At 43.7% G+C, this 20,616-nt stretch overlaps 1 protein-coding gene across 1 annotated transcript in view; it reads right to left on the bottom strand.

Annotated features, from left to right (window-relative positions):
• The window catches only part of LOC146817397 (dynein axonemal heavy chain 5-like), a 1,608,734-nt gene that overhangs the window by 1,302,575 nt on the left and 285,543 nt on the right, over window positions 1-20,616 (bottom strand). Inside the window, exon 12 of the mRNA XM_085609634.1 lies at window positions 11,162-11,330. Coding sequence (XP_085465760.1) covers window positions 11,162-11,330 — 169 coding nt within the window. The remainder of the gene's footprint in view (window positions 1-11,161; window positions 11,331-20,616) is intronic.

Here is a 20,616-nt window from a genome sequence, read left to right as displayed (position 1 = left end):
CATTCTGGAATTCCCTCTGTATACCCTTGTCCCCCCACTCTTCTGCTGGGGACCCTGCCCACCTTTGGCGGAGTCTCCCACATGACCCTTGAGGACCGGGAACTCCGCCTCCTTAACAAGCTTCCTAGGGTTAGTCAGCTTGCTATCAACAAGGTGCTGGCATAGATCTGGAAAACAATTACTATACAAGTGCTCCCATGCAATCAAGTCATAGAATGCTTCAAAATCATTAACTTTGTTACCCTTCACCCAACCATCCAATGCTATGCTAAAAAAGACACATATTACACCCAAGTACTTGACTCCAGTTTCTTACAATTCCTAAACCTTTGCCTATACAGCTTTGGGGTCAAACCATACCTGGTCAATAAGGCTTCCTTCATGTGGACACAGGAATTCGGATCCTCAGAGGGCAAATCTAACAAGGTATCCCACCCATCACTGAGGAACCTCCCCCACAAGCCCGCTCCCTAATCTTTCTCAGGGACCCGGTGGGAGGTCATAGCTACCTCATAGGCCTTAACTCATTGCCCAATATCTTCATTCTTGCAGAACTCCTTAATTACATCTTTGGGGGTAAATACTCTTGTTTCTACAGGCACGGATGGTGTACTGCCACCAGAGGGAGTGATTTCTAAACTCTTGGCTTACAATTCCATCTCCCTCAACATCCTTAAATGCATTCTCTTCTCTTCCAAGGCTAACTTCTTATTCTCTAACTCCATCTGACCACCCATTTTGAGCTTGGCTAGCTTCATCCTATGCATTATATCTCTCTCCCTGTCCTCCAGCTCTTCTGGGGACAGGCCCTTTGAAGAAACACTGATGCCTGGTCTGGAAGTTACTTTCTCCCCGGTCAGACCCAATGGCCCATCCAGCTGCCCATCTGTATTCTCTGCCTCATCCCTAGGCTCTTCAGGATGCTCAGTTGCATTTCTAGATTCCAACCAGGCCCTAAGTGCCTTTTGGAACTCTTCCTTCTTGGTGATGCCTTTCACATGGATTTGAAATCTTTTACAGAAGGTTTTAAGCTGTGGCACAGTGTAGGTATCCACCCTATCTTCTTCAAATAGTAGATCCATAGATGCGTTGGATGCTGCTTTGGCAATGGTGACAAGAATTGGCAGTTCTTAACAAAAATAGAAGTTCCAAGGAAAACAAATTCTACCAAAAATGTATGTGGTCGCGTTATGGTCTGCACTCACTAGTAGTGTACACCAATCACTGTATATGAGTCACAAATGCAAGTCCAAATCCTCACCGCTCAGGGTAAGGGGCTACACTCCTAAAATAACCCCTGCTCACCCCCTTGGTAGTTTGGCAAGAGCAGACAGGCTTATCTCAGAGGCAGTGTGTAAAGCATTTGTGTGAACACATACAGTAATACAGTAGAAACACTACAAATGCACACCACACCAGTTCAGAAAAATAAGTCATCTTTACTAGACTTAACACAAGACCAAACAACAAAAATCCACAATACTGTAATCAAAAATAAGTCTTTAAAATGGTAGAAATAACTTCGTTCACTGTAGATGGTAAAAGCGGCACTTTACTCTCAAAGTACCTTGGATGCGTCACGCAAAACAAACAAAAGGGTCGCAGTGAAGGTGATGCGTCGGTTTCTTGCTTCGGGGGAGTTGATGCGTCGGTTCCTTACTGCAGCGCAGGGGAGGTGATGCGTCGGTTCCTTACCGGAGAGGAGGTGATGCGTCGGTTTCTTGCTGCGTTTCGGTTACGATGCAACAAGATGGTGCGGCAATGCGACGATCCGGTGCGATGCGACAAAATGGCGTCTTGGATGCGATGCGACAATGTGGATGCAATGCGTGCATGCCCAACGGCCGTGCGGCGAACTCGGTAGACTCTTGAGTTGTGACAGGCCCTGCGACACACTTCTCCGGTGATGTGACAGCAACATCTGCAGTGTCGACACGCTTCTCCGGTGATGTGACACACTTAGTCTGCGATGCGACGGTGAACAGCTGCGGCGGCGGCACGCTTCTTCGGCGATGCGATGGCAACTGCTGCGGCGGCAACATGCTTCTCGTTGCGTCGCGCTTCCAGCTCCCAGCGACATGCAGTCTCTCAGAGAGCCCAACAACAGCAGGCACCTCACTGCAGGTAGAATTCCCAGCAAGGAAATTCAGGGGGAGCTGGTGGTGAAGTCTTTGTGTCCCTGAGACTTCAGAGCAGGAGGCAAGCTCAGTCACAAGCCCTTGGAGATCTTCCTCAAGATAGTAAAAGTTCACACAAAGTTCCTTTTCTCCTTTCCTTGGCAATAAAGTAACCATTGCAGGCCAACCCCAAACAGCAAACAGCTCAGGGGCAGTAATCTTCCTTCAGCTTATCTGGCTCTTTTCCTTGGCAAAGGTTTGTTTTGATTCCCAGAAGTGATCTAAAGTTCTGGGGTCTGGGCAACAATATTTATTCTGCAAAATCCTTTGTACTCTGAATGCAGAGGGTGTCTGTGCCCAGCCAAAACCAGTTCTGTCCTCCCTGGTGCAGCTTGCTGGCAGGAGGTGGAGACAGCATTGTTGAAAACAGACTTGGCCAAGGTAGCTGAAAGGAAAACTCCTCCCCCTATTCAATGAAGGCTCAGGTCAGTGAAAGCAAATCTCCTCCCCCTACTCTCTATTCAATGCAGGTCCTATTCAGCCCAGCCCTGACCCATCAGACTGCTGGAGCCAAGGCCCTCTCTAGCCCCTTGTCACTCACAAACCAGACATGGAATACACAAACCTAGCAGAGGCTGGATGGTTAGGCAAGAAAATACCTTCTTTCTAAAAATTGTATTTTCAAACACAGAATGTAAAAATCACCCACACTAAAAGATGTATTTTAACATTCTGAGTTCAAGCATACTAAACTTTATTTTCCTACCTTGTTCCTAGGGTCAGTTAGGATTATAAGATGTTATAATCAAACTGCCCATTCTGGCCTATGGGAACAGATAGCCTTGCAATAGTGAAAAAATGAAATTGGCTTTAATTCAATATCAGGACATGCCACATACATCAGGGCATGTCCTACCTTTTACATACAATGCACCCTGTCCTTGGGCCTACCTTAGGGGTGACTAATATGTAGAAAAGGGCAGGTTTAGGGACTGGCAAGTGGGTGCACTTGCCAAGTCGACATGTCAGTCCCAGACTGCACACAGGCTCTGCAATGGAAAGCCTGAGCCACGCTTTACAAGCTGCTTCTATTGGATGGGCCAACCAGTGGTGCAAGCCCACCCGCTGCATTTGATTTACAGGCCCTGGGCACACATGGTGCACTGTACTAGGGTCTGATAAGTAAATCAAATAAGCCAATCACGGAGTCACTAATCCATTACATCAATTTACAATAGAGAGCACTTGCACTTTGGCATTGAATAGCATTGGCAAAATGCCCACAGCATCTAGACCAGCAAAAACACAGCAAAAACACAGGAGGCCACAGCAAAAAAATGGAAGGGAGACCCACGCAAATGGTGCCAGGGCTAACAGTCCCCAACAGAAAAAAGGTGGTACAGTTCCCTAACAGAAGAAGGTAACCCAGACCCAATTTTACCAAAAGAAGAATGAGTTTGTAGACAAGAAAACCGAAATGTTTGTCCCCAAGTGCTATGAGTAATACATATATGGGCACATGAAGGGGGATGCCAAGTGTCCCACGAGAGCACAGCCCGCCACTGGGTTGGCCAGTGTAGCGCTTGGGGAGGAGATTTCCCCTGTTAGTGTGGTGGAGATGGTGGTCAAAACCCATACAAGTACAGACAGTGAGTCACTGTCAATAGAAAGAGGGTGGAGGTTCTGAGAGACACAGAAGCCAGTATGGCTTCTGTAAGGTGTCATCTGGTGTCCTCAGAGCAGATAATCCCCAATACATTCCACCAGGTTGTAGTAACAGACAACAGTGAGAGTCATTATCGACTGGCTCTAGTTCTCTTTGAGTGGGTGGGGAGGGTGGGCGTCCCAGGTTCTCTAAAAGTAGGTGTGAGCCCTGCAATGCCTGTGGATTCTATGTTAGACAATGTTCTGGCACACACTCTATGGAAAGAAGTGGAGCTCATGTCCCACCTATAGATGTTAGGGTTGTCTGAGTGGGTGTGCCTGACCACAAGCGCCATGGCAGCCACAGAGGGTAGTCAAGGAGGCCTGGAAAGATGGCCCAGGCAGCTGCCAAAAAGTGGAAAGGCAAGGATCATGGAAAACCAGCCAGGGAACATGGGAACAACCCTGGGCCCACCAGGGAGGAATTATGTGGAGCTTAGAAAGAATGCCTAACTTTAGAGGGCTTGAGGTGGCAATTTGAGACCCAGGCAGCCAGTGACACCTCTGGAGATCATCTGCTCTATTGGGAGAATGGCCTTCTATATAGTGAGCCCAAGGTTCCTAAGTCTGTGGCAACACGTGGTGGTGGTCCCCCAGGGCTACAGAGACTTCCTACTGGATGTGGGTGAAGATATATAAATGTGGCAGCACATCTGGGGTAGAACAAGACCGCTGCTAGGTTTGTCACCCACTTTTATTAGCCCTGCATGAAGACAGCCGCAGATGCAATCTGTAGGTCATGTCTCACCTCCCAGGCCAGTGGGAAGGCAGGGAAAAAGATTAAGGGCCCGATTCACAGAACTAACTTAAGACAAAATCCTAAACTTACAACCATTTTGGTATTCACAGAAGGCACTTACTCATTTTGGTATTCACAGAAGGCACTTACTCATTTCGGTATTCACAGAAGTTAGAAGTCCTAACTTTAGAACTCCTAAATGCCTTCTGCGAATGCCGAAAGTCTTAAAGTTAGTATTTTTCTCAGTTTAGGAGTCCTAAAGTTGGGAGTCCTAACTTTACTACTCCTAAACTGAGAGAAATCCTAACTTTAAGACTTTCTGTATTCACAGAAGGCATTTAGGAGTCCTAAAGTTAGAAGTCCTAACGTTACTACTTCTAAACTGAGAAAAATCCTAACTTTAAGACTTTCGGTATTTACAGAAGGCATTTAGGAGTTCTGAAGTTAGGAGTCCTAACTTTACTACTCCTAATCTGAGAAAAATCCTAACTTTAAGATTTTCGGTATTCACAGAAGGCATTTAGGAGTCCTAAAGTTAGGACTCCTAACTTCTGTGAATACCGAAATGAGTAAGTGCCTTCTGTGAATACCAAAATGAGTAAGTGCCTTCTGTGAATACCAAAATGGTTGTAAGTTTAGGATTTTGTCTTAAATTAGTTCTGTGAATTGGGCCCTAAGGCTTCCCTGGTTCCCTTACCTGTTGTTGGCACCCCTTTTGAAAGGAGGGCATCAACATGATCGGTCCCCTGGGCCTCAATACTGCCTTAGGCAATAGGTTTAGCCTGGTTTTGGTGGACCATGCCTCTAAGTACCCAGAGGTCATACCTCTGAGGACTGTGACGGTATCTGCAGTGAATAGGGCCTTGATGGCCAGTTTTGCCCGAGTGGGTGTCCCCAAAGAAGTAATGTCTCACAGGGGCACAACCTTCATGTCTGCAAACATGAAGTCAATGTGGTATGAGTGTGGGGTAATTTATAAGTTCTCTACTCAGTCACCAAGACAGATGCTCACCCCATCCCCTAAGTTGATGAGCTCATAGACCGGTTAGGGGCTGCCAAGTTCCTCCCCAAGTTTGACCTGAGTTCTGGGTACTGGCAGATTACCCCGACTGAGTGGGCTAAAGAGAGGTCAGCATTCTCTACTCAAGAGGGCCACTTCCAGTTTTGGGTGATGCCCTTTGGGTTGAAGAATGCCCCTGCCACCTTCCAGAGGGTGGATACCTGGGTCATGGCTGGAATGGAGGCCTCCAGTGCACCCTACCTGGATGACATAGCTGTATTCAGCTCCAGCTGGGAGGACCACCTGTTTCTCAACTAGGAGCTTTTCCCTGCCCCACTTACATTTCAGAGAAGTTGCCTCAGCACGCTCACAGAGAACTTCACACTACACTTTTTTTTTAACGTCAGACCTCTTAGAGCTTGGGCAGAGAGGAAGTAAGTTCAAGAACCATCTGGGAGGTGGAGTGGGGATGGGAGGACGACTCCAGATGTTTCTCCCACTTCAAAGCTAGCACCATGTATAAAAATAGGACACTGATACCCCCTCTCCATTTCACTTTTGGACCTGTGGAGGACACAGAAGGCCTGCTTGATTGCTATGCTGCATGAGGCCTACTTGGTACCTCAGAAGACCGCCTTGCTACGTGAACCCAGGACTACCAGAGTGATTCCAAGGGCTAGTTGGCTAGTTGTTTTTTCTGGTTTGCAATCCAAGTTTAATCAACTGGAAAATATTTTTTATGCATGTAGGAATTGCCAAAGATTTAGCGATTCCTCAATCTTACTTAATGGCAATTTGATAAATAGCGATTCACTATTAGGTAATATGACTCCATTAGTTCCTATGGGCTGAAAGGCCCATAGGTGCGAATAGTTTAGCATTTGCTAATTTAAGATTACCTAACTGGTAATCGCAAATTAGTGAATGCAAAGCAAAGGGTGCCCGGGGCCCAAAGGCCCCCCTGAAGCACCCCACAAATTTAAATTGTGCACATGTAAAGCGCACACATGCAATAGGGGCAGGTGTGCGCAACATGGCACTTTGAAACATGCATTTTTGTGCATTTTTCACAATTCACACATGGTTACCATCAACTCGAAGTTGATGGTAATTAGTGTTTCTTAAATGTCCAGTTCGCATTTAGGAAAGGCTTCTTACATGTGAATTAGTGATTTGCAAATTGCGATTCCCTATTTGCATTCACAATTTAGGTAATCACAAAAAATTGTGATTATGATAATTGCGAATACAAAGTCTTTCATACATAACGAAAGGCCTTTCTGTATCCGCAAATGGCCGAATTTTGCGATTCGCACCATTTGCAAACGCAAAATCCTTTCATACATCTGACCCTACGTAGCTCGGAAATTTGCCCAGAATATCTGTTCGACAGGTCAGGAGATATTAGCACCTATATACTCCACCAAAGAGGTGAAATAAAGTTGGGAATTAATAAGGACATGGAATATCACGATAGAGCTGGATCATATATGGAGTAGGAAGACTGGGCAGGTAATTCAATCAGAAGATATAGCGGAAGCTCTCAATCTAACTAGTTCTCTGATAATGTCCATTAACCTTAAGCTTCAACAGTTTAAACCTCTGTGCATGTTTTATTATACACTAGTGGAAATAGTGAATGTGGGTACTAACCATACTGAAAAGGTGCCCAAGATGCAGGCAGCCAATATAGTTCATGTTTGCCAGTTGCCTGCAGTTGATGGATTAATGGACTGACATCACCCAGTATTTATAGATGTATTTATATTGTGAGGTGGAGTTAACTACAATTAATATCATGTTGAAGATGAAATCAAGTGTCAATAGTATTATATCTGCAGTATGTCTGCAATAATATATATTGCTATTATTGTTGCACGGCTATGTATTGCACGAAAATGGATTAACAAGATACCTCCGTCTCTAAATGATTGCTGGACACTCAATGGTCAGGTTTTTGAAATCAAGTTAGCTTTCTTACAATTGAAGGGTAATAAGGGGCTATAAGTCATTACATCAGACTTGGCTACAGCTTTTTTTAAAGTATATTGCATAAGGGATATTTAATATGCGTCACTGATTTATTTTTCTCCCTTTTTGTTGATATTTTGTTCCCTAACATAAGATGTAATGTGAAAATGTCACACTGTATTTCTGTATATGCTAAAGTGATAATTGAACGGATGTAACTTAATGATTTATGACCACTCCAGTTTTCTTTAAAAAATGTGCCCTATTTTTAAAATGTCTTTAGGGCAAGAAATAGCAAAACATACCAACAATGTGCCTACCCACTGATTGAGCTGACGACAATTAATGGCTGCAGCATTCTAAGAAGTTCCTTCTATTCCTTTAACAATGTTTTAACGCCAAATGTAATTTTAAGGAAGTCAACTACAACTACAGACAGTACAACTGTGCAACTTCTTTTGGGATTAAATTAGACATGTTCACATGCCTCGAGAAGTACATTAAATATCAAGGCATTCAAATATTTCAAGTTTCCTGTCAAATGATGTAAAAAAGCAATCACTCCACTCACATTAGCAAAAAAATACATTATTGTAACATTTCTTCTGGGAACGGCTCCAATCAAATATGACAGCAGCAATTTATTGGTCAATTCAGTGCCTAGTGTGTGTCCTACGTGAACATGATGTTTGCTACCACAGGTTCTCAAGTCTGCGGCATAGTGCAGCCTTTCCATTAGAGACTCCTGAGTGCTTTTGGCCACAGTTGTGCACTCATAAAAGGGAAGTGGAAGGCCTAGCATGGAAAATGTGATGTCTTTCTCTCCCAAGATGGACTACGGATATGTCATGCACACACAACCAAATGCCTGTTACCTAAATGATGCAAGCATATGGAGTTGGGAATTGTAATGTCCGTTGAAGGTAGGGACCTGCACAAACAAAACATAATACACTTCCTTCAAACAACCATGAACTTCTCTTAATTTAATAAAGACATAATACCCATAAAAGAATCTGGATTTAGACTCTGTTGATATTTTGACACAATATAGGCACACTTTCTTTCTTCAATGCACCATCACCACTATGCCTAAATACATAATCTGTGAAAATGTAAGCAACAAGTCAGTTTAAATCAAAACATTTAAAATACAATAAACAGACCAAAGGATTAATAAATCATATTTTCTTTTGAACTACTATTTCAGTGTTACATGCTTAGTTTCACTCAGGTTAGGAGACCCTATGTTATTTTTTTTAGACATTACCCTTCCACATTTCCTTAAAAGTGCTACAATGTCTACGCAATCTGTTTAGACTTCACAATTTTCGAAGGTCTCCTCAGGACTGAGATCCTGAGAGTATGAACCTGGCTTTGTACATTTATTTTAGTTCTTCACGGTTGTTTTAGTTGAATCTATTCTTTGTCAGGCCTTTATATAATTAGAAGAGCCCAGGGAAACTCTGGCCACAGACCTGAGTTATTTTGTTTCTTCTTCATTTTGCTGCTCGTGGACCTGTTTGCAGAGCTGGTTGATGTTGCTGCTTAACTTTCTGAGAGACATGTTATTGCTGTTGCTTTATCCTCAAATCCTTGATCTCACAGAAAAAGACAACAGCAATAACATGGACCATCAGCTAGTTCTTCGTGGTGATAATGAGATGTAGAATAGCATCTTTTTTATGTGAGTAGGTATAAGACAGTATTGGAGGATGTTGTTATCATGTAGAAAGGAAGAAAGAATAAAGATAGAGGGGTCATTAAAATTCCCTCAGTGTTGATTAAAGTCACCTCCAAAAATTTGATTTTTGTTATATTAAATAAATTGACAGGTAATGTGCCGTTCAATGAAGAAGTTATTGGCCTATGGTGGTGATAGATTATGTTGACTGTGGTAGCTCTTGTGGGTATTGACTTGGGTTCTATAATGAGGCTTTAGAAGGTATGGCAGGACATTGACTCCACATGTGTACAGAGAATGGAGTTTTTATATAGCACCATAACTCCCTGGACAGAGATTTTACCTTCTCTGCCCAGCTGCATAATAGTATAGGTGAATAAGAAGGTCCATCATGTGTCGAGAAGATTCATTGAACCAAGTTTCCGTTAAAAGCAGAAGGTCAAAGTTCATGTTGACTATGGAATCCTCGGTCTTCATACTATATTGCAGTGTCAACCTAAAGATGATCCTTTATGAAAAGGAACTACAGGTTGACAAAAGATCCAGGAATCAAATCCATAACCACCCCGAATTGCCACATTTAATGTCTCTACGAAGAGTTATATAATGGAGAAATTGACTAAATCCTACCATCCAATTTTAAGTGTCCTAGACCAGGTAGTGGACACCATTCACATGTAGGAAATTATTTACTGAGCCACATGAGTAAGTAGAGTGTAAGAAGAATGAAAAGAAAATAGACAGAAACCAAAGCTGCAATCACCTAATTCCTGGTGCAATTCAGATGTGTTACCACAATGTATTTTGAGTATCACTGCATAGAGCCAAGAGAAGAAGGTTCACCAATACAATGGAGTTGCTAAGATTGGTAAAGAATAAGGGCAGAATTCCTTATCATCATTTCTGCACCATTTTCCGGTCAACCATCACCACCATAGAGACCTATAAAGTCTTAAGGGTCAGCAAGAACAAGAAGGCATATTTAACTACACTGAACCATTTTGAGGTAGATAGACAGAAAATCTGAACCAGTCAACCCACCTTAAGAATAGAAGACAAAATCAGGCAGAATATAAGTTGGTTCAAATAACGAAATGATTGATAAAAACATTATAGGGGTTTCCAAAATATTATGTTACTGTATGAGATCAATGTTACAATCCCACCTTGACTAAGTTAAAATTACAGAATGGGACAAAAATTCTGGTAATACTTTATCTGGACACACAGGTTAAATTGAGCCCACTAACTGCTCTGAATTCTATGCAAGGAGCTACTCTAAACCTATCCAGACTAACTTTAACACATTGATAAATCAACACCCAGTAATCATGCTTGAATGCAAAAATACCCCTCTTAGGCTAATGAATTGCCACAGCAAACAGAAACGGAAAACCCAGATGCCACCAACTACAAACAAGAGACCTTCTAACAACTATCAAAACATTTGCCTCTTAAATGCGACGAGACCCACTCTAAAAGAGAACCCTGCAGTGCTATGAGGAATAAGCCCTTCAAGAACGAGAGCCCAACACATAAAATTGCTACGGAGACTATGCACTAAGAATGGCCCTGAGACAAATATTGCATAGTGATGGAAAGTGGAAACTCTAACCTTCCATCAACAATTAACAATTTGCCAGACTAAAGATTGGAAGACAAAACTACAACCTTGAATTAAACACAAATGTTTTGAAACTATTAAAATTCGTTACATTTTTATGCATGTTTAAACATATTGCATATGGTATACTAATATATTTTCAAGTTATATTACAAAATGAATGGACAAAAATAATTGACTGTCAAAAAAGACAAACTCTCATTAGAAAACCAACTGCAGTACAAATATCTAAAGATAGTGAACTATTTTATTTTAAGATTGAGTGTTACACTGCTTAAAACAAATATTTTTCATCCATTCATTACTTGCTCTTCCTTCATACCTAATATTTCTTTTTCTTCGCTTGAAAGTTGTAGCTCGCCATCATCAACATCTCCATTATAGTTTTCATCTTTTGTCATTTCGAGCAGCTCGAATTCTGAGCTGCGTCCTGCTGTGTCTTGCTCCACCTCATATTGCTCCTTGGGCAAGGCAGGTCCTTCTAGGGAGATCTGGAACAATCCCACAACAAGTAGTGTGCTGTGTTAGCAAAAGTGAATAGTTGCACACAGATGAAATCAAGAATAATTCATAAATGTAATTGCCAGGGATAACATACTTGTATGGTTAAAAAATAAGCAAAATAATGGTTCCACCAATCTGAATATCTTTTCTGTACTCAACAAACCAATAAATGACTGAAGTAATTAATCCAGAGAGGGGCCTGGTTTCAGAGTCTGTGGAAACATATGCCAAAACTTGATAGGGCCACACTTCTGACATTAGAGTTTGGGGACCAAACAAAGTATACCCCTATGAAGATAATTTTGATTGCCAATTTTGGGCTGGTTCCCCAAAAGTATCGCCAAAGATTCAGGGACAAACAGAAACTCCCCAACCAATCTTGGTAGATTTTGTTCATTATTCCAGGAAAGCACTGAATGGCTAAGTGAGGGGCAAAAAGGGTAGTGATTTTAATGGGTTGTACCATTTAGTCATGACAGAGCACATGCTCTGTATTTTTTTTTTTCCTGAGTTGCACCAGCACCTAGTTGACAGTAAGTTGACAGAGCCCAGAAAGCTTGCTAAAGAGACAGACCTCTGGGATAGCACCAGAGTGTCCAAAAAGGTATCTGGGAGGGACACCCACAAAGGTAGTCAGGGTTACCAAAAGAAGAAAGAGGGAGGAGAAAAACTTAAAAGCGTGGCGTTCTCAAAATGCACCAAAAATAATTTCCAAAGGCGTAGTGGCAACCTGTCCCAGGCTGATCCTAAAAAGAAGGGGTCCTTTGATCATAAGACATGGACGTTTATACCCCAATGTACAGAGTGCTACAATTATGAACACAACAAAGGGGACTCCAAATAGTCCTAGAGGGCACAGCCCCCCCCCACCCCCTTGCTGGTGGGCAAACACCAGGATTGATGAGTGTAGCGCTCGGGGAGGAGGTAGTCCCAGTTAGTTTTGAAGGACAGACAGAGGTGGCCCTAGTTTCCCTGGGTGATAAAGAAATGGTGCCTAAATTCCACATGCCTTCCAATTCAAAGTATAGGCAGTGGGTCACCATTAATGGGCAACGGGTGCAGACTCTGCAAGACACAGGAGCCAGTATGGCTATTGTGAAGAAGATCCCTTCTTACCTACATGACACCAGAGACGTCTGAATTTGATTGCTGAGGGGGGTTCCTGTGATGACATCACCCTTCTGATGACTTTGAATGTGGAGGCCTTATATGCAAACATTCCACATGCAGCCACACTCAATGTTATTGAGACATGCCTCCAACTCCAAGGAGTTTCGTAATTGAGTGTGCCAAAATCACCATGAGAGAAAACCTTTTCCAATTCCAAGACCTTCTTTTCCATCAGGTCCAGGGGACATCGATGGGCAGCACCTTTGCCCTCAGCTTAGCGTGTCATTACATGGTGGAATTTGAACGTCTCCACATTTACAACAACAACCCTTACCTGGCCAATATTAAAACCTCGACTACATCATTATCTTCTGGAATGGCGATGAGAAAACTGGTGAATCTTTCTATGATTGGATAAATTCCCTTCCTAATATTCACAAAAACAGTTTCAGACAAGGAAATCACCTTTCTAGACCTTCTGATCACAATAAGTGAAGGGCATCTAACCACCACCACATTCAAAACAGCTACAGACTGTAACATCCTCCTACATTATAATAGTCATCACCCAAAAGCCCTCCAGTTCGGCCAGTTTCTATGCCTTCGCCGTAACTGTAGTTCAACACAAGACTATGAGAAAGGAGCAAAGGCATTCAGCAAGAACTTGGAAGCACGTAACTACCCTCCACCTCTAATAAAAAGGGCACTCTATAGAGCTAAAAACTATCAGAGAGGCCCTGCTTGAAACTAGAATCAGAAAAAAACACAGGAGTTTAACCCATAAACCAAACTGAGATCTGGGTAGGTACAGTATAGATACAACAATATCTCAGCCGGATTTATTGAGACTGTTTATATTTGTATGTACAAGACATTACGATTAAAGAACACAAGAAAAGAGGCTTCAAATTATTCACTCAATGCGCCCATGGGCGTCATATATTTTTAAGAAGATCAGAAGATACACATAACAGTTGTTACAGCACTGTTGGGTATAAATACCGAGGCAACCCTAAAGAAAAGTGTACAAAGTGCTCGTGACAAGGAAGTGACGGCGCAAGTGACAACGTGAGAAAAACACCACAGCATACGGCGCAAGAGAACATACATTATATATACACGATTAAAAAGGTTCACACATAGATTAATTCAGATATACAATTGGTCATTTTCGCTGTGTTAAAGAACCAAATATCAGGGTGCGCCAAAGGCGTTTAAGCTGGTGGGCAGGGGTCGACGGCGTTTCGATCCAATTCAATTATGATCATCTTCAGGACCTGGGTGGCCTATTCGAGGAGTGCTGATGTGCATTGAATTAAATACTGGCGCAGAGGAAGAGGAAATGAGTAGTGAAAAAAGACCGCTGAGTGGTCGAATTTGAATTTAGGCTGGGCATCAGGGATAAATCAACCAGCAAACATCGGTAAGAGAAGACAATCGAGGGAAGGTAAGAACAGTTGCAGGGTTACCACCCTGATCGGTATGGTAAGGTTCAGGACGATACCTGTTTCCAGGGTCAAAGATTTAGAGACTGGAATAAATCCAAAATTAATGGAGCGCGGGGATGCCACAGTTGTGTGCAGTCCACGGTCGGTGCCCATTGAGTGAATAATTTGAAGCCTCTTTTCTTGTGTTCTTTAATCGTAATGTCCTGTACATAGAAATATAAACAGTCTCAATAAATCCGGCTGAGATATTGTTGTATCTATACTGAAACTAGAATCAGACAGGAAGAGAACACTCTCACCTGCATAATAACATTCACTCCAAACTCAAATCAGATCAAGAAGATAGTAAGCAAACATTAGCATATCTTACAGTTGGGTCTCTAAACGTCCCCACACCTCGATTTGCATTAAAACGTACTAACAACCTCTGTGATTTTTTGGTACATACAAGACCACAGGTGCAAACTAAACCAGTTCAAAGAATGTTGTGGGATAGACCACCAGCTACGTGACATTTTCCTTGTGGCCACTGTGGGGTCTGTCCACTTACCAAACCCTCTAAAGAAGTCACTTTGGACATTAAAACTCATGAACCCAGAGAACCCATAATAATTGTAATACCAAGAACTGCGTGTAGCTAATTGAGTGCCCTTGCAAACTCTGATACATTGGCATGACCACTCGACCAGTAAAAACACATATAACTGAATACCGCAGCAACATTTGCTGCAAAAAGGGCTCCACTAGAATGAGTTCCCACTTTACTGAAAAACACCACACACCTGATGACATAAAGAGGACCATAGTGGAAGCTAATAACCAATGGAAAAAGCGGACACCGTTCCAAAAGGTGTAACGTTGGATTTTCCGCCTGTCCACTAATGTGGTCGGTTCTAAATGATGAAATACCATGGCACGACCTTGATCCATAAGACACACACTCTTGTTCTTCCTCTATACAGACCACCCTTTTGAGTCCGTGCTCTACTAAGGGTGTTTGTCCAATGGTAAAATACACTCCCATAATTAGTAAAGTGTCCCTCTATATCCTACATATAATGTTCATCTGATTCGAAACGCTGACAGAAGGAACACTAATTTGTGTATTGATAGACGACTATAAGTTGGCCACTACGGTTGGTTGAGCGTTTAAGAAGCTTCTAATTTTCCTGTAAGGTCAGCCCTCTTTGATGATCAGAGCGCAAAGTCTATTATTTTATGTCAAAATCTGTTTTATTGAATTTTTGTCACAGGAAGTACAATAAGTGCAATACGTGGACCACAAACACCAGAAATACATTTCGCCTCAGTATACAGATAGCTAGTGACGGACAAATGGCACAGTTTCGTCATGGTCCGTCGTTATCACATTCTTATGGCGTGAACATTGCACCATTCCATCAGAAGCACCTAAGAAGGAAACTTAAGTGATCATAAGAAAAAATTACAAAAAAACCTAAACTGAGATGTCATTTTGCCAAAAAAGACAACAACAAAAAAAACGGCCGAGGCAAGAGGGCGAGCACGGGGGGGGGGGGATCCCCCAGATCCCCACCCGTGTGAGATCCGCACCAATGGGCGTACTGGCCCGAATATGGATGAGGAACATGTTAAGGGCCCTGAGTCGCGGGCTGCAGGCCATCAAAGGAAGCCCGTCCGATAAATAGGACACCAGTGGGGACCAAATGTAATCAAAACCTTTCCTGGTGTCTTCAATTATATCAGTCATGCGTTCCAAAGCTAATGCCCTCCAGAGCCTCGCATGCCATTGTGTTAGAGAAGGGGCCTCGGGCTTCTTCCACACTGCAGCGACTGCCATTTTAGCAGCTCCCAAACAAAGCCACATCACTGATTTGTCCCCCTGCGTCTGCCGCTTTAACTGTGGATCACGGATCCCAAGTAGAACTTGTTCCAAGGAACTGGGGATGGGATAGCCTAAGATATGTTTAATTTGGGATAAGATTTCCTTCCGGAATGGCTTAATGACAAGACAGTCCCACCATATATGTTTAAAATCGCCCAACAACCCACACCCCCTCCAGCACCTATCCGATGAACCAGGGAAAATCTGATGAAGTTTCTTGGGGTACAGGTACCAATCATACATGATTTTATAATGGGCTTCCCTGAGATACATGGAGCGATTGTATTTCGTAATGTCTTTTCCCAGGCGCTCCCATTGCTTATCCTCCAGAGGAGTCCCTGTAGTGGCATCCCAGAAGCGTTTATAATGCGGCATCGTTATAGGACTTTTCGATTGGATTAACGCATAGAGATAGGAGATACAACCTTTGGAGGAGGAGCCAGATTGAACGAATTTCTCAATGGGGAGCAACTCCATGGTAGCGGCCTGCCGCACCGAGGGCTGCAGCACTCAATGTTTCAGTTGCAGGTAGTGGTATTCTTCCTTGGCGGATAGCGTAAATTGCTTCCTGCAGTCCTGTAAGGTAAGGAATTCCCCTCTGTCGAACAGATGAGAGATCATGTGGCAGCCACCCTCCCTCCAAGCCTCAAAGGGGCCTTCTGACAGCGCGGGGGGAACGCGGTGTTAAAATGTTTTGGCGTGTGAGGTGAAGGGAAGGTCGTGAGATGCAGTTTGTGAGTGAGGATATCCCAGACCTTAAGCGTAGTGGACGTGGGTGTGCTAATATAAGCGTTGAGAGGTTGATCCTGCTTCGGCTTCCAGAGAAGGTCCCATATGGTGTGCCCCTTGATTTGCCTGTCCATATGAATCCAATGCTTCTCCGAGGCCCGCAGCGACCATTCCGTGATTACCCTCATTTGTGCCGCCCGGTAATAGGCCTGAAAGTCCGGTAAGGCCAAACCGCCGTCTGAGCGATGTCGAACCAGCAAATTATAGGGAAGCCTTGCCTGTTTCCCCTGCCATATAAACTTGGTGAGCATACGCCGCAGCTCTGTAAATAACCCACCCTCCACCGGGATAGGCAACCCCAGGAAAAGGTATAATAAGCGAGGAAGAACGTTCATCTTAATGGCATTGATCCTGCCCAACTAGGTGATATAGGTCATACTCCACTTTCCCAGGTCCGTCTTTAGTTGTCGCAGAAGAGGGGGCAAATTGGCTTTGTACATGTCCCGTAGTCGAGGTGTGAGCTTCACCCCTAAATACATGATCTCCCTACTAGTACAGCGAAACGGGGAACCCTCTTCAATCACACACCACTCCGCTACTGGAATTGTGAGATTCATGAGGAAGGATTAGGTCAGGTTGACTTTGAAACCCGCCACCCGTTCAAACGCCTCCAGCTCCCTCTGGATAGCTGGTAGAGAGATATTAGGGTTTGTCACTGGCAGAAGCACGTCGTCGCCAAACAACAAAATCTTATGGTCATTGGAACCGAAGCGAATGTCTTAAATCTCCTATTTCTGTCTGATCCGAAGGGCCAGAGGTTCTATGCTCAAGGCAAAAAGGAGCGGGGACAAGGGGCAGCCCTATCTCGTCCCGCGAGCCAATAGGAAGGAAGAAGAGGCTACCCCATTAACAAGGACTCTAGATCTGGGAGAATGATAATTAGTGCGCACCATCCCAATGAAGGCATCGGGAAAGCCAAAGCACTTTAAATTAAAAGGACCATTCTACGCGGTCAAAAGCTTTCTCCGCATCAAGCGAGAGAAGCGCCGTTGGGATATTTTTCCTATGAGCTTTTTCAATAATGTGGACGATACGCCGCAAATTATCATGGGTTTGACGACCCTTGATAAAGCCGGATTGAATCCGGATCTATGACACCTGGGAGAATGGTTTCGAGACGAGTGGCCAAGATTTTAGAGTAAATTTTAGCATTGAGGTTTAGAAGGGCAATTGGGCGATAGGACGAACATGCCGCGGGATTCTTCCCCGGTTTGGGGATTTCAGCCACAATGGCTTCCTCCATGAAAGGAGTGACCTGTTGCGTGGCAGCAATATTATTAAATAAGATTGTTACGAAAGGAACAAGCTCCGGGGTGAAGGTACGATAGAAATGGACGAAGAAGCCATCCGGCCCTGGCACTTTCTGGAGTTTGAGAGAGTCTATCGCCTTCTGCACTTCCTCAGCCATTATAGGCTTCGCCAGTTCTTCGTTGGGGCCCGCCCCTACCTGAGGAAGGTTTAGAGAGTCCAAGTACCCTGATGGATCCGACGACCCTGGGAGCTCTGAAGTGTAAAGGGTTCTATAGAAATTTTCAAAAGCCCCCGCTTTCCCCTCTTCTGACCTATGAGAAACACCGTTCTCGTCAATAATGAGTTTAACATTTCCTGTTTGGCCCTCAATTGGCGATCCAGCAGGGACCCCACTTTGTTCCTGCTCTCATAGCCCCGCGATTGCAGGCGTAATATGGATTTCTCAGCCCTATTGGTATAAATGACCTGTAACTTTCCCTTTAAGGCTGTGACCTTCCGTAGTGCCGGTGCCGAAAGATTGGACTTATGGGTCTGTTCCGCCTCAATGAGATCTCGCTCCAAGTGAAGGCGCTCTGCACATTGCTGAGCACGTAAAGTAGTGGCCAGCTCAATGCACTTGCTGCGCACCACCGCCTTGAGGGCGTCCCAAGTTGTTGCATGGGACGTAGCCACAGGGACGTTCAGTTAAAAAAAGTCTCTAATGGCTAGTCTGAGATCATCGCGGAGGAGTCTATCCCTGCAGAGGAAATTAGGGAAATACCACCGGGCGTGTTTCGGACGTGGATTGGGCCAAGTGACCGTCACCTCCAGTGGCGCATGGTCCGATAGGCAGATTGGATGGAATTGGGCATGCAGTATAGAAGGGAGCAAGGATTGGCTCATAAAAACATGGTAGATACGGGAATATGTCCAGTGTGAGTAAGAGAAGAATGAATATCTTGCGTCGTTGGATTGGTATCCCTCCATACATCTATCAGCCCCATGAGTTGGAGCTGTGACCACAGCGCCTTTCCAAAAGCCCCTCCCGAAGCCCTGTGTGAGTGCGTCGTGTCCATAAGTCTATTATTTTAAACACAAACTAAGGGTGATTGTCCATCGATTAAAGCATACTCAAATTATTAGTTAAGTATCCTACTATGGCCTACTTTTAATGTTCCTCTAAATTGACACACTGCCAGAAGGAACACTCACATATGGATTGACAGACCACTGTAAGATGGCCACCACGGTCGGTTGACAGCCTCTGAACTTCACATTTTCCTGTATGGCTACCCCCAATCTGATGATCGGAGCGATGAGTTTATTGCTTTAGACACGCACTAACTGAAACATCTCCCATAGAAATTACATCCAGAGTGATGAAGATGCCTGGCAACATTCATTACAAGAGAGTAGACTACATATTACTAACATGGCTGCCATATATCCCACTACACCGTACTACACTCGGACACCTACGTCTATCCATGGCATATTTAGTATGAGACATGAACTCTCCGTGCATGGCCTTCACCGCAGTGAACTAATTATGTTATTACACCACAAATATATAAGGCATAACACTCAATAAGAAGGGCAATCTCGATCCTGCTGATAAACATAAATGTCATGTCAATAACATGGGCCCCCGTTGTGAGGACCGTAGTTTGCCAGCATTGGAAGAATCATGTGATACATTACGAGAATCAAGTGATACATCGCTGCACACTACTTAACCAACATGACCTCCCGCACTCTTCACCTACAGGCAGGCAGAACAGGGTAGCTCCTGCGACATCGCCCCGTGAATGCCACGTGAGTGTTACCATGAACCGTATATTGGATTTTATATGTATAGATCATTCAGCTAATGCACCACTCCTGTTGTTCTAGTTGCTACCACAGTTTTATGACTCTATACTGAATGGTTTCTGTCTGGGTCTTACCAGCTTTTACCGTAGCTACGCCAGGATTCTCTGCCTAACCTAAGGGGTCATTCTCTCCAGACTATTGGGTAAGGTTTTGAGGCATATAATTTCATGTATATTTTTGCAATGTTTATTTGTCTGTATTGATCACACCACATGATTCATCCCTCACAGATGCTACCTATATTAATGGGGCAACGTTATGATCTTTCTTTTCACCATTGTCACCAATACTTGAAGTGTTTTGCATGTGATGTGCACTCTGTGTTCTTTTTACCTTTGACCATAATACTTTAATAAGACTGTGTCCCACCAGCAAGGGGGCATAGCAAACAAATGACCACAATTACATAAGTGCCATGACTTGATGACCTCTAGAGGAAGTTTCCTCCCTAAAGTTTTCTATTTGTTGTTTTTTGTATTTTAGATGGAATCTACCCCACTGCATCAACTCCGGTGCAGTATTTCACGTTGTAGTGGGCCCCCATGATTCTGAGGGTGACCTACTAACCCATATAGGGTAGGTTTATCTCACGTTGGTCCTGATGAAATGCCGATTGACCCTCCTGGCAACATGGTCATGAAACATGTCGACCCAACCTTTTACCTCACATTTGTAGCTATCAGGGTACATTGTGACCTGAGCATAGCACCATAATTTTTTAACGAGTCAAAGGACCACCACTCGATTAAATATTTACTGGGTTCCCTTAAACTATTTTACTATCTGTTCAAATAAACCCTTACATGGACTCATCTTATGGCATCTACGGATCAAAGGACTCCGACAAAAAACCCCCAGGCCCGTCAGGCATTGCAGCGCTAGATTGAGGAGAAACGCCCTATGATGAAGCATGACACCATACCAGGTGTGTGAGGGCATTAAGATCTGACCATTCAGATC

Source organism: Triturus cristatus, chromosome 6, assembly GCF_964204655.1.
Source record: "Triturus cristatus chromosome 6, aTriCri1.1, whole genome shotgun sequence".
Lineage (NCBI taxonomy): Eukaryota > Metazoa > Chordata > Amphibia > Caudata > Salamandridae > Triturus > Triturus cristatus.
The sequence above is the reverse complement of the archived record's forward strand: the minus strand, read 5'-3'. Positions and strand labels throughout refer to the sequence as shown.